This window comes from Caretta caretta, chromosome 4 (genome assembly GCF_965140235.1).
Source record: "Caretta caretta isolate rCarCar2 chromosome 4, rCarCar1.hap1, whole genome shotgun sequence".
NCBI lineage: Eukaryota > Metazoa > Chordata > Testudines > Cheloniidae > Caretta > Caretta caretta.
The window spans coordinates 108,383,593-108,397,597 of NC_134209.1; the positions used below are offsets into that span (position 1 = coordinate 108,383,593).

General features: G+C 40.2%; 1 protein-coding gene across 3 annotated transcripts in view; it reads left to right on the forward strand.

The window, feature by feature from the left end:
* Nucleotides 1–14,005, forward strand: part of PDS5A (PDS5 cohesin associated factor A) — a 176,875-nt gene that overhangs the window by 136,063 nt on the left and 26,807 nt on the right. For all 3 annotated transcript variants that reach the window (XM_048848531.2, XM_048848533.2, XM_048848532.2), the window contains 7 exons: nt 1,767–1,890; nt 3,361–3,519; nt 4,058–4,126; nt 7,435–7,571; nt 9,639–9,762; nt 10,017–10,221; nt 10,751–10,865. In XM_048848531.2, coding sequence (XP_048704488.1) covers nt 1,767–1,890; nt 3,361–3,519; nt 4,058–4,126; nt 7,435–7,571; nt 9,639–9,762; nt 10,017–10,221; nt 10,751–10,865 — 933 coding nt within the window. The remainder of the gene's footprint in view (nt 1–1,766; nt 1,891–3,360; nt 3,520–4,057; nt 4,127–7,434; nt 7,572–9,638; nt 9,763–10,016; nt 10,222–10,750; nt 10,866–14,005) is intronic.

Below are 14,005 nucleotides of genomic sequence, written 5' to 3' on the forward strand. Positions count from 1 at the left end.
GAAGACTATCAAAACAGCTCCCTAGCCCAGACAAGGGAGGTGAGCCCCAACTCGATATCAAATGAGCCAATGGTCAGTCTGTGACATGGGGATAATGTCGAGAATCTCCACCTCCACTGGAATCCCAAACACCAGACTAAGTTATGTGCCTAACTACGATTTGTGCCCATAACCATCTGGGATAGCTCCTTGGTGACCATGAAATCCTGGGTTTTTCAGATGACTCATTGTCTATGTGGATGTTAAAGTTACCAAGCACTATTGGCCTTGACCACTCCAGTGCCACCATAGTGAGGAACCTCAGCAGTTCCCAAAAGGACTTCATTGTACAATGGAGTGATTGATACGCAAGGGTCAGTTCCAACTTAACTGTATCTCTGGACTCACATATAAGGTGGAGCTAATTTACCCCCTCCCAAGTCCCTTACTTTCATCAGAGAGGGTAGAATCCTATTTCTCATGTGGCTACAGAAAAAGGCAAAGGACTCTTTACTCTCCTCCACAGCACTGTCACTCTTGCCACATACCAGACACACACAATACGCACACATTTTCAATCCACCTCATCAGCAAATAGCATGCGCCCTGACCCAGAGTCTCTTCTGAGCTGGGCGGGGTCCCTAGGGTTTCTCCTAGAGCTCCTGCTTGTGAAGATTGGGTTGGGGCCACAATGGCAAGTCATTTTCAAAGCACTGCATGACCCTTTTCTGGATTCAGCCTTACTTCTTGTATTGTGCTTTATGCCCTGCCCACTCTTCCCACCTTGATGTTCTTTGTTTCCTTCTCCCACTCATTTTTGTGCCCTGTTTCATGCTGCTCTTTATGTGGAATGACCTCCCTTTTACAGCGCATGTTGTCCTCAGTCTCAGCCTTAAAATCTTTACTCAGAGGCCTCTACTTTTATATAGCTGTACACAATCACCCTCTAATCAACATGTATTTCAAAACTTCATTTGTTGCAGTACTAGTCTGTCCCTTTTTTCATCTATTCACTGTTGTTTCCAAAGGTTATATGATTTCTATTGTAATTTTTTTGTGGCAGAGATAGCGTCTCTATTTTCTGTAAAGCACAATACGAAGTTATGACAATATATCAATATTTAAATAACATGATTTTTCTAAGACCACTGATAATTTCAGTAGCATCACAAAAGAGTGCAGCCATTTGATACATCCTTCTTGGAAATCTGGTGTAATCCCCATTTATATTGGCAAGCTCACAATTATTTTGAATCCCGCACTATCTTGTTTCCTTATTCACTTAATTAAACCTACCATGGAAGACTTAGCTAGTTAAGAGGGAGTCATTCAGACAGACATCTGTAAATCACCAGCTTGGAATACTCTGCTCACATTGTTAACATACTTTAGCATTTTTCCAGTTTTCCTACTTTAAGGAAAAAAACAAATCTGAGACTTCATTGTTCCAACTTTGTGAACACTGCTTCAATCTGTTCTTGCTACCTCTGCTTCTGTAAACGTGAATGGCAAATAATCTATTTACTGGTGAAGTATATTGTGCTTTACAATAGACTTTCTTTTCTTAACATACGATTCAATTTCTTGATGAGGGTCAGTTGCTTACTTGCATTTGTCTCATTATTATCCTTCCTGAACAGCTTTCAAAGACATCTTGAAGCTGAAGATTTTCATTCTGTGATCAGGGACCTGCATTGGTGAAGAGTTCAACCAGCAGATATTACTGGAATTAATTTTTTGTTCATTATAAATATTTTATTTTGAAATATTATGTTTAATTTTTGCAGGACATTAATTCCTATTTTGCATCAGAAAGCAAAGAGAGGTACTCCTCACCAAGCAAAACAGGCTGTCCATTGTATACATGCCATATTCTCAAATAAAGAAGTGCAACTTGCACAGATCTTTGAGGTATGTTTGCCAAATTTGGTATAATGCGTTTATTGAATTTTGTTCAAATAATTTGGATCTCTTTGACTTTTAAAGTTGCAATTAAGAAAACTAACTTCATCTTCATTACTGTAGAATCCATGCATAATTCAGGAGCTGGTAGACTGAATTGAACCCTTAGTGCCTGAACTCTGTGCTTAAGCTATGTTTCCAGTAAAACTTAGGAAAGAGTGCAAATACATGCTCTTCCCCTACCCCCAGTGACGCTGTCTGGACACTGAGTAACACTTCTAGCATACACAGAGAAAATATCCCTTCTCAGTGTTCTGGCAACTATTATGATGAAAGGGAAATACACATCACTTATGCTTTGATAGAAGGCTCTGTTCACAGTTGTTTTCTAGCTTTGCCTTCTAGTGCTCTCCACCTAATTGTGGTTAGGCTAGTTACTTCTGTTCACGGTGTAACTGGGTTCATTTTAAAATATTAAATTTCCATGTAGCTGTGTTATCTGATTTTTTGGTCTTTAGCCACTGCACAAGGCCACCCATCCTAAAAATAGCTAATATGTTCAATATCTGAGAAATTCTTCTCCTGAATAGGTTAGAATAGAATGGAACCATTTTAGGTCTTCTGTAGTCCAGCATGCTAACAAGGTGTATTCTATATGAACTTTAACATCTAAACAAGTGGACTAATTTACAGAAGTGCTGAGCTCCTATTTATTACTTTGAAATCTTAGCTCCTCTAGAAAATGAAGCTACTTAATTAGACACACAACTTCTGGTACCAATATTTGAAAATTTGGGCCTAAAAGAATGATACTGAGACATTTCACTTGGGATGCTATGAAAAATTCTGTGACTGATCTGATATTCCTAGTAATGCACAAAACTTCCATCGGGTTGCAAGAAATGCAGAATCAGGTCAGGTCTATACAGGGACACTCAGCAAAGTTAACCTGAATTAGCTAATGGCTATTTAAGCTGCATTAAACCCATGTGGACACTCTCATTCAGAACTGAAATGTGCTTAATTTGGTTTAACTTAACTCACCAAAGATAAATTGAAATGAGGACATTTTAATTCTGAATGAGAGTGTCCACATGGATTTACAGTGGTTTAACTACTGCACATTCAGTTCACATCTAGAGTTAATTCAGATTAATTTTCCTGAGTGCCCCTGTGTATACAAGCCCTCAGGTCCCTAGTTAGTAAAAAAAATAAAAAGGCTAATCTTTTATCACTGGTATAATTTCACACACTTTAATTCTGTAATTAATATAGCTATTTTCACCAACCTGTAAATTACAGCGTGAAATGTTTCATAGACAAAAGGTTTTCTTGGTTTCATAAAATGATGTCATTTGGGAGGCAAGTGCAGTTAATCAGCAGTCCAATAATGAAATAAGTTAGTTCATTAGGCTGTTCAGGCATGCACACTCAACAATGTATATAATTCATTTTAAATGGAAATTTTTCTTCCCCCAGCCTCTTAGTAGAAGTTTGAATGCTGATGTTCCAGAGCAACTTATAACTCCATTAGTTTCTTTGGGCCATATTTCTATGTTAGCTCCAGACCAGTTTGCTTCTCCAATGAAATCTGTGGTTGCAAATTTCATCGTGAAAGATCTCCTCATGAATGATAGGGTAAGATTTAAGTCCTTCCTTTTCTTTGCTTATGATTGAATCTCTGTAAGCTATACAGCTGTTAAGTTTGTGTGATTAGGCCAGTGAACCCTTAGTGTTCACTAAGAATATGTCTACACTGCAAAAAAAAATAAAATAAATAACCTGCCACATCAAGTCTCGGAGTCACGGGGTCCAGGCTGTGGGTCTAAAAATAGTAATGTAGACATTTCCACTCAGGCTGGAGCCTGGACTCTGAAACCCAGCAAGGGAGGAGGATCTTGGAGCCTGGGCTCCAGCCTGGACAGGAACGTCCACACTGCTTTTTTTAGCCCTGCAGTTCAAGCCTCATGAGCCCGAGTCAGTGGACTTGGGCTCTTTCACTTGGTGCTCTGAGTTTTTCTTTGCAGTATAGTCATACCCTAAATGTTTAATATGTTGATATCATATGTAAAAGATTATACATATGGGAGTTAATCTAATCTTTAAAATCTTTGTTTTAATTTTTTACATGTTTTTGTTTGTGAATCCATCTTTAAATTTGTATAAATATCTGTAGTCAACAGGTGAGAAAAATGGGAAATTGTGGTCCCCAGATGAAGAGGTTTCCCCAGAAGTTCTAGCAAAGGTGAATTTTTTTTTTTGTATTAAGATGTGCACAATATTTGAAATAAGAGTTTAGTTACTTGATAGTATATCACTGACATCTCTAAACACTACCAATAGAGAATATTAAAGGAAATATTAGCAATTAATTTTGGTTACATTTGTCTTTTAGAATAACCTAAAAACTTATTAAATAGCTTAATTTCTGCTAAACTAACATTTGAGAGAGACAAGGTGGGGGAGGTCATATCTTTTATTGGACCAACTTTTGTTGGTCAGAGAGAGACAAGCTTTCAAGCTTCACAGAGCTCTTCTTCAGGTTTGGGAAAGGTACCATGATTGTCACAGCTAAATGTAAGGTCAAACAGATAATTTAGCATAAGTAGTTAGTACATATTCTAAGGCAGGGATAGTCAATAGATAGACCGTGGTCCAAATCCGGACTGCCAGACTTTTTTCATTGGACCTGGGGGGCAGAGGCAGTGCGTGGTCACTTCCCCCCCCCCCCCATTTCTCCAGATGCCTCTGGAGGGTATGCCCAGAAGCGAGGAGGCAGCACCTGCTCCTGGCAGCAGTGCTCTCCAGCAGCAGGGAAGGCGAAACAGCCTCATGTTGGGAGGAGGAGGAAGAGCTTAGACAGCCCTGCTGCTTCTTGCCTCCCTGCGCTGCAGGGACACATGGAGAGTGCTACTGCCAGGGGGAATGCTGCTTCCTCACAGTCCCTGGAGCCTCCCACCCAGGCCTAGTGGTCCTCGGAGCATTCTCCAGCCCCTCGATCCACCCACTTCCCCACTCTAACCGGCCTCTTTCCCTACCCAGTCCACCTCCAGTCATCCATTGCTGCCACATCCCGGCTTCCCCCCATCTCCCCAGGGCTGTTATTTGGAGTCTCCTTGGTCTGTCCTGCTACCTGGAGCCTCCTTCCTGCCATGCTGCTATCCCAGCCCCCAAAGGGGTATTGCACCACTAGCTGGATCATAGTCCAAGAGCTTCACTCATGATCTTAAGTGTCTTTTATTATTACAAGAATCTGTAACTCACTAACCCCCGTTTTTGTCCTGTGACTGCAGGGGTGTTAATGGGCCACTTCACCTTGAATAGTCCCTTAAAACAGGAGTTTTCAACCTTTTTCTATGAGCCCTCCCAACACGGTATAAAAACTCCAGGCCCCAGGGTGCGGGGAAGAGACGCTCTGGGCTCCTGACTTCAGTCACCAGGTGCAAGGGCCTCAAGACTTTAGCCCGATGGGGTGCAGGTCTTCAGCCCTGGGAGGGGGCCCTTGGGGCTCTGAACTTTAGCCATCAGGTGGGGCTTGGGGCTTCAGCTGCTGGGTGGTGAGGCGGGTGCTTGGTGATCCAGCTTCAGCCACGGGGGGGGGTGAGGGGGGTGCTTGGTGATCCAGCTTCAGCCGGGGGGGCTTGGTGCTCCAGGCTTCAGCCCTTCAGGGTGCACCAGGGCTCAACGCTTTAGCCCTAGGGGTAATGCTGGGGCTTGGGGTTCACCGTGACTCTACTCCTGGTTTCAACCCCTCAGGGAGCGCCATGGCTCGGGGCTCCAGGCTTTAGCTCCGCAGGGAGCACCGGTGCTCTGGGCTTCAGCCCCACTGCTCTGGTTTCAGCCTCGCAGGGGGTGCCGGGACTCAGGGCTTTAGCTCTGTGGGGAACACTGGGGATTGGGGCTCCCCACGGCTCCACTCCCAGTTTAAGCCCCGTGGGGGCACCGGGGCTCAGGGCACCAAGCTTCAGCTGTGGGGCCCTGTGGCCCCCTGAAACTGGCTCATGGACCCCTGGTTAAGAACTGCTGCCTTGGAATATGTGGTAGCTACTTCAGCTAAACTATCTGTTTTATCTTGTATTTAACTATGACACTCTGAGTACTGCTCTCAGTCCAGAAGAAGAGCTCTGTGTAGCTGGAAGCTTGTCTCTCTCACCAACAGAAGTTGGTCCGATAAAAAGAGATTTCCTCACCCACCTTGTCACTCTAATATCCTGGGACCGACATGGCTAGAAAAACTTTGTAACTGCTTATAGTATTGTAGTTTATGTGGCCATACAAATACACACTGTTGCAAAGTCAATGGAAATTGTGCAGTTAGGTGTCCTGTCCTATCTTCTGGGTATTCAGTATTCTGAATGTTAAGCTTTACTTTGTTTAATGCAGAGATTCAAATTACTAGTTGTTCTGGTTATAAAGGTATCCTGTAAACTATAGTTTACAGACCAAGCTGAAATAACAACAGAGAGTGATGAACTCCTTTCACCCATCTTTACAGGATATTTAGTGTGAACCCTAATTATGACTAAGGTTAAGATTCTGTCAAGGGTATTTTGTTGTGGGTAATAAAAAATGCACGGAAGCCCACGACCAGTCCCTGACATTTACTAAAAATACCCAGGAGGGAGGAGAGAGACTAACAGTCAGAGTGCTGCCAGGAGCTGACCTCTGGCAGCTGCTCCTGTGGCAGGGGCTGACTGCTGCTGCTCCAACCCAGGCCGCTGTTTCAACCCTGGGATTGACCACTGCTCCGGTGGCCCTGGGCCTGACAGCTGCTCCAGCCCTGTCATTGTGGAAGAAGTCCCAGAAGGTCATATAATGTGTGACTTCCGTGACAGAATCATAGTTTTAATTATGACCACTTCAGAGTTGAATGTCTGGTTAATGGATAGCAATTTTTTTATTGGTAGACTTTTTTATGAGGTATAGGAAGTCCCCTACATCTAACCCCACCTCTGTGTCTATGATATTTTCCGTTTTCATGCAGTAAAATATAATCTGTATTCCTCTGATTTCTTCTACTCTTTGATAGGATTGTCTTCTTTTTGCTGTTATTATCAAATGTTCAGTAGAATCATCCAGAAACCATTTTGCACCTCTTCATTTGTTTCCACTCAATTTCTGTATCAAGTTCAACCTTTTAATCTTCACCTCCAAGGCTCTGGATATTTCTCCCGATATCTACAGAACATCTCTCCTTTCTTACTATTCCGCTTCAAAGTCTCTTTGCTTTATCCCAATCCCCTGTCTACTCCCTCTGTATCCTTCTCTCAGCTCATTTTTTCTTTCATGCTGCTTCCCCATCCCAATATGCCATGCGTTTATCCATTCTTTGCTTAAATACCTGCTTCTAAAACCCTTTTTCAAGCAAGGAACCACATCCACTTTTCCAGATGAATAAAAAGTTTGCTACTTAATTCTTTTCCATTTTAAAGTCTGCATTTTATTGAGCAGTAGCCTACACAGATTATATTGATTACAGTAGATTTTGGTGTTTTACTTACCTTAGTTGCTATTAAAATGATCTATTTGTTTTTATGTGTTCATCTTTAATAGGTGCAAGCAATTAAACTTTTGGTACGCTGGCTCTTGGGTATGAAAAACAACCAGTCTAAATCTGCAAATTCAACACTCCGGTTATTATCAGCTATGTTGGTCAGTGAAGGAGATTTAACAGAACAGAAGAGAATCAGGTCAAATTACGTTCTTTTCTTTTTCAGACTCTTCCATCTGTTTTGTTGTAGAATTTCAGTGAATATTATGAATTTAGGGTTTTTTCACTAGCCGAGGAAGGATTTTTTGCAGAATTTTACAACCTGTGCAGAGAACAGGATAATGAGGCAATGTAAAACAGCTGGTCAGGGAGTATAATTAGAGTTGCTGAATGGCGCATATATATAAAAAGTATGTGTCTATTGCTACCCCCAATCTAAATTTAATAGCAATCTAATCCAAACCCTGTAGACATCTTGATGCTTATTAGAAAAAAGAGTAAAAGACCTCTGGGAACATCTTTCCATTATTAGGATAGACTGATCAGATTTAATATGTTTAAGATCCTGGCAGCTTCTGTTGAAGCTCCCAAGGATGGGATCACTTCACACCTCCAAACAAATAGACCATAAATGGGGAAACAGAGGAAAGGGAAGGAAATTACTGGAACAAAAATATTACAGATTCCACTCTTCCAGAATATTTTTTTAATTTTGTTTTTTTGTAATAACTAAGCTCTCATTTTGTTTTTTAAAAAATTAGCCCTTTTGATTGTGAAGAAACATTGATTGAAGAATACTGTGCACTTCTATAAAGGCTTTCTTCCAAAGATCTCAAAGACCTTACAAATATTAATTAATCCTGACAACATCCTTGTGAGATAGGATTCCCATTTTATAGATGTGTTGTCTGGTGCCTTGTTTACTCAGCTAGTCATTAGCAGAGATAGGAAATGGTGTTGGTGCATGGGTTCTATCTTAATTATGATGCATTACTTCTCCATTAAGCCAGCCTTGCAGAAATATATATTCAGACAGACAACAACAACAAAATGCTCCCTCAGTTAACTTCAACGCCTAAATATACATTTCTGTGTACTTTCTGATACCATGATTATTGGCCCTATATAAACATCTAGATGGTATAAAACCATTTAAATTCATAAATTTGGAAATCTAAGTAACAAACTACAAATGTGGTACCTTTCCTCCAGCCTTGAGGATAGCCATATGTGTACTTTTTACTGTTGCTAGAGGTTTCTGTTACAGAAGGTCCCATCTTGCCAGAAGATCCACATTAACAGATCCCCATTGACTTCAGTAGATTGGAATCCACCTTCATGATTTTTTGCAAGATCAGGACCTAAGTCATTGTCAGGAGCTTGTAAAGTCATAGGTGTGCCATGGGTCATTGCAGTCCCTAGTCTTTTACAGAACTGAAGTGGAAACCAAAGACTTACAATTTGAGCATTTGGAATACTGTATGCTTAGACATTTATAACTTTTTAATGTAGAATTTAATGTTAGATGAGAAAAAGTTGAATGTTATAGAAAACCTTTATCTGATAATTTGGTTCTGGGATTCTGAGCCACCAGTCCAGACTAACCTCTTTGTTTTTTACTGAGCCCATCAATCAGTCTGCCACTGACCAGATAATTTTGTTGGGAACTCCTTCCCTTTTATGGTAGTACAAGTCTCCACTTTCTGTTGAGAGCTTCCTCCTTATTCAAGGGAAGAAAAAAATTGAAGTGGAAGTTGCCAGCAGGTGTGAGCAAGAACTGTTAAACTTTATAATTGACTAATATTGTTCTAGGATGAAAAGAGGAATATTTTACTTACGAGTATATAATCTTCTGGCAAGTTACAGAAACAAGTAACTAAAAAAAATAAACCCTGGAAAATATCAACAATAAATTTGAAATACTAGATATTACACGGTGGAAGAAAAAATTTAAAAATGAAACCTGTAGTGTCAGCCTTTTGGAGTCAGTATAGCAGACGATGCCATGAAAACCAAAGAAACTTAAACTAATTGATTCTTTGAAATTCTTATCAAGTTGAAATAATATTTTAAGGAGAAAAGAGTCATCTTCATATGATTTCTTCCTAGCAAGGTTAGTTTAGATTAAGAGCCTAAAACCATATTGCTGACAGCTGGTTTACAAAGGTTCTTATTCACAATTTTTAATTGAGTGGTCTTGTAAAAGAAGGAAAAAATTATACACAAAAAATTTGAGTACAATGATTTTTCTTGTATGTTTTTATAGTAAATCAGATATGTCTCGTCTCCGACTGGCTGCTGGTAGTGCCATAATGAAGCTTGCTCAGGAACCTTGTTACCATGAAATAATTACCCCAGAGCAGTTCCAGCTCTGTGCACTTGTCATTAATGTAAGTAACTGCTCTTGAATTATGAACTGACTGTTAACAAGACTATATTGCAGTCCTCACCACAGAGCTCTTGTTGATGCTACCCTTTCTGTAGTGCAGCTTTAAAAAAAAAGTTCTGAACACTTCAAATATCACATTATGTCTATTCATCTTTTTAAAGTATGTCCCCTTACTACCCAGTTTGAGAGTTTTCTGTTATGTTTAAGGGACTAAGATTTTTATAGTGGCACTGTTTTGTGTTTTTGCTACTACAGGATGAGTGTTATCAAGTGAGGCAGATATTTGCTCAGAAGCTGCACAAGGCACTTGTGAAGTTACTGCTCCCATTGGAATACATGGCAATCTTTGCCTTGTGTGCCAAAGACCCTGTGAAAGAGAGAAGAGCCCATGCCAGACAGTGTTTGCTCAAAAATATCAGTATACGAAGAGAGTATATTAAGCAGAACCCTATGGCTAATGGTGAGTACTGTTGTAAAATGTATTCAAAGTATAAACTTTGAAGACCAAACTTAATGAGAAGCTTTTAAAGAATTAAGTAAATGATCTTGTCTAGCATTTTTCACAGAAGTATGTTTTCATAGTGATTTTTTTTCTGGTTCTTACGGAGCTAGTGCAACAAATGTAATTAACTTATTTTATCTAGCAGTTCCCTTTTCCTCTTTATAAAGTATTTTTCTGTACTCTACCAATAATTATATTTTAGAATACAAGTTGTTACCTTTTTAGTTATTAAGCTATCTTTTCATGTCAGTTTTTTTTTCTACAAAAATAAAACCTTCAAGTTCTGACTTGTTTGGGTTTTCTTTTTGTAATAAGATGAAACAGCTTTACAGTATTCTTGATACATTAAAACATGCAAGCTAATATGTGGATGTATCAAAACTTAGCATTGCATATTCATATAAAAATAAATTGACTGGTATTCTGGGGTTCTTATTCTTTCTGCATGTATATTTAAGTTGCTTATGTGTTTGTTTTATTGTTACAGAAAAGCTGTTATCTCTGCTGCCTGAATATGTGGTACCGTATATGATTCATTTACTGGCACACGATCCAGATTTCACAAAACCTCAGGATGTTGATCAACTTCGTGATATCAAAGAGTAAGTGTCAAGTCAGTCCAGAATAGTTGAGACTAGAATAATTTTTCTCTGTTTGAAAATTTGAAGATGAAGCCATCACTCTTACTATGAAGAACTATCATTAAAGGCATTCTGTAGATCTGTTTTCTTAGAAGTGAATAACTGATCTTGAAATGAAAGCAACAGCTATCTGTTCTGCACTGTGTTCTGAAAGCTGAAATGGCAAAAGACGTTTCTTCACAAGTATAATAATTTAATAAATGTTTTGGGTTTTTTAAATTAAATTGATCATTTTAGATCCACTCACTCAGGCACATCTAATCCCTGGAAAATGATACAAGGACAGCCATCTTCAGTGCACAGTGTTACAAACTGTAGATAACTTTTTATGCTGCTTGAAGAACTCTGCTTTATAGAAACTGAATGTTTTGTAATAGGACATTGTTTGTTCTGATTCTCAGTTCAATTTTTGTTCTGTTTCCCAGAAGTATTTGTAGTATTCCCCCAAAAGTTGACACCATTAGAGTTACTATGTAATGTGCGTGAAAACATTTATAATTTTTGAAATACCAATTTTTTTAATTATACATACAAAATTATTATTAATTTTACTAAGTGTCTGACACTTAAATTGAGAAAAATAATGATACTGGAATCATGATGCTGCTTCATCCTTAACTTATACAGTTGTGTGTGTCTATGTGTAACTTACTAGCATGTTATGGTAGGATCACCCATTGCCCTGAGATTCCTGCTGTACTTAAGTAAGGCAGGCTGACTGCATCTTAGTATTGTTAGCATCATTTGTTATACATCATTACCCCATTTAACATCTTCACTGGTTCCTACTCTGTACCTTCTGCATCATCCCATATATCTGAAATAGCCTTTCTGTTTCTTTTGAAATATATCCTGTATGTTTGAAATACACCATGCTTCCTCTGTCTCTCTTCAAGGAACTTTTCAAAACACACACATTCCATTTAGCATTCCAGCTCTAATGGCTGCTCCCTCCACCCCCACACTCCTGTGGGTGTGTTTTGCTTTTCCCTTGTGTTTTCATTTAAGCCTTGAGACTTTAAGACCTTTAGGACAAAGACCTGTTATCTTTTTGGCACTGAGCTTCTACTGTAAGCATGGTATAACTATGTGGTGCTATAGAAATAATAAAAAGCAATAAATGACTGGTATAAATAGCCCAATCCACCCATTTCCTCTTCAGTCTTTATTGCATCTTTCACCTAGACATGTGTAGGGTTCCTCAGTCTAATCCTGACTTCTGAGTTGCCTGACTCCCCTCTGTGCAGAAAACGGAGGCAGCTGAAGACTCTTTGTCCTACCATGAGCTCTGCTTTTTACCCAAGACTTGCCTGTCTCCGGCAGCGTCTGAAAGCACTCCCACTTTCTGGAATGTACTTTCTCACCACAGATCCTGAATAATAGTGAAGGTTTTAATTATTGGCTGTTAAATTAATATTCCCTTGGAGGAGTACTTTTAGTGCACAGAGCTTTTGTAGGACTCCCTCTTGGAGCACATTTATGTGAATTCTCTTCCCACACAGAGTGGCTGAACAAAAAAGTGACCACTCCAGAAAAAGAAAAACTCCGTTCTTCTTTGAGTACCTATGGGTACTCCACTTAAGGTGGGAATGTGCCCCAACTGCCTTTGATTGGACACTTTTGGTACCAGTGCCCATTCAGTTTGCACATGCGTCCTAGCTATATACCTGTACAGAGGGTATATAGTACTGTGACAGACAAATCACCCTCAGTTCCTTCTCAACCACTTCAGCCTGAAATAGAGTGTCTAGCATTGCCTGGTTCTTCAGCTAGCTTACTCTTCCTTAGTTTTAGTTAATTAATTAGGTTAGCAAACTAGGTTTTGTTTTATTTTTTTAGTTGTCTTGTTTTTCCCCTCAGAAACTCCTAATCTCTTCTTTTCTCCTCCTCATCACCACCCAGGCTGTCTCCTTCCCTCTAAAGGTACATTTTCTTCCTTGGGACCTGCTTAAATCCTGAGGGTGTAAACGTTGCCTCACTTGATTGCAGTCTTTCCCAGTTAGTGACCGCCACTCTCACTGTATTGCTGCTTAGAGAATATTCACATTCCATCTATGTGCAAGATCTGCTCAATGTTCAAGAGTAGGTCTAGGAAGAATAGGGAGATGAAGTTTCATCTCTTCATGATAGAGCTCTCCCTTTGACCTGCGTCAGATCTAGGCCTCGATGACCCTCCCTGTACATCAGTCTTCCAGTGACCACAGTGCCCTGTCAACCTCTGCAGCTCAGTTACCCACCAGACCTACATGAAGGAGACCTGGGGAGAGAATGCCAAATCTTCTACTTAGAGGAGCTCCAAATCACCTCAAAAAGATAACCCGTAAAGACCTCCCACAGAGACCTCCCATCCCAAGAAGGGTACTGCTGAGGTTTCAGATGTTCTCAGTATTGAGGGTCTCCCTACATCCAAATCCTTGAGTACTACTTAGTTTTACGGTACCTATCGGTTGATACCAAAGCCTGCCTCAGTATTCCTTAAGCATGATCAAAGGGCTAGGGCATTGGTTCTTAACCTATGGCCCGTGGGCCACTTGTGACTCAGTCAGCACAGAGCTGTGGCCCATGTGATATCCTCAAGCCCATACAGGTAGTATATATATTGTGTGGATGTGGCCCACATAACACATAGAGAGCTGCATATATGGCTCACAATGGTAAATAGGCTGAGAACGACTCTGCTAGGGTCTCTGCAGCAAGGAAGACACTACCAACTACAATCTCTACTTCCTCCTCACTGTATATGGTACCAAAATTGACCAGTTGGCTAGTACTGACTCACCCTATACCATCCTCAGTACTGCAGGGATTCAGATGCTCCAGGGACTTGTTCCTCTCCAATTAACCCAAGTCTTCCTTGTTGAGTGTGGGAAGACTTGTGGTACTGCTGTTTTATGTATCCCTGGTACCACACCAGTCACTGGTACCTACTGGCTTCCTGGTAATTATTGGAATAGACAGATAACCTGCTTCCTCTCCACCATTGTTTGCACCCCCCTACGACCATGAAGATGATAGCTCCTCTGACTATGAAAATTCGGTCCAAGGTTCATTTCATTATTAACCCAGACCTGACTCCTCTGGAGGCTTTTCTTCAAGGGATA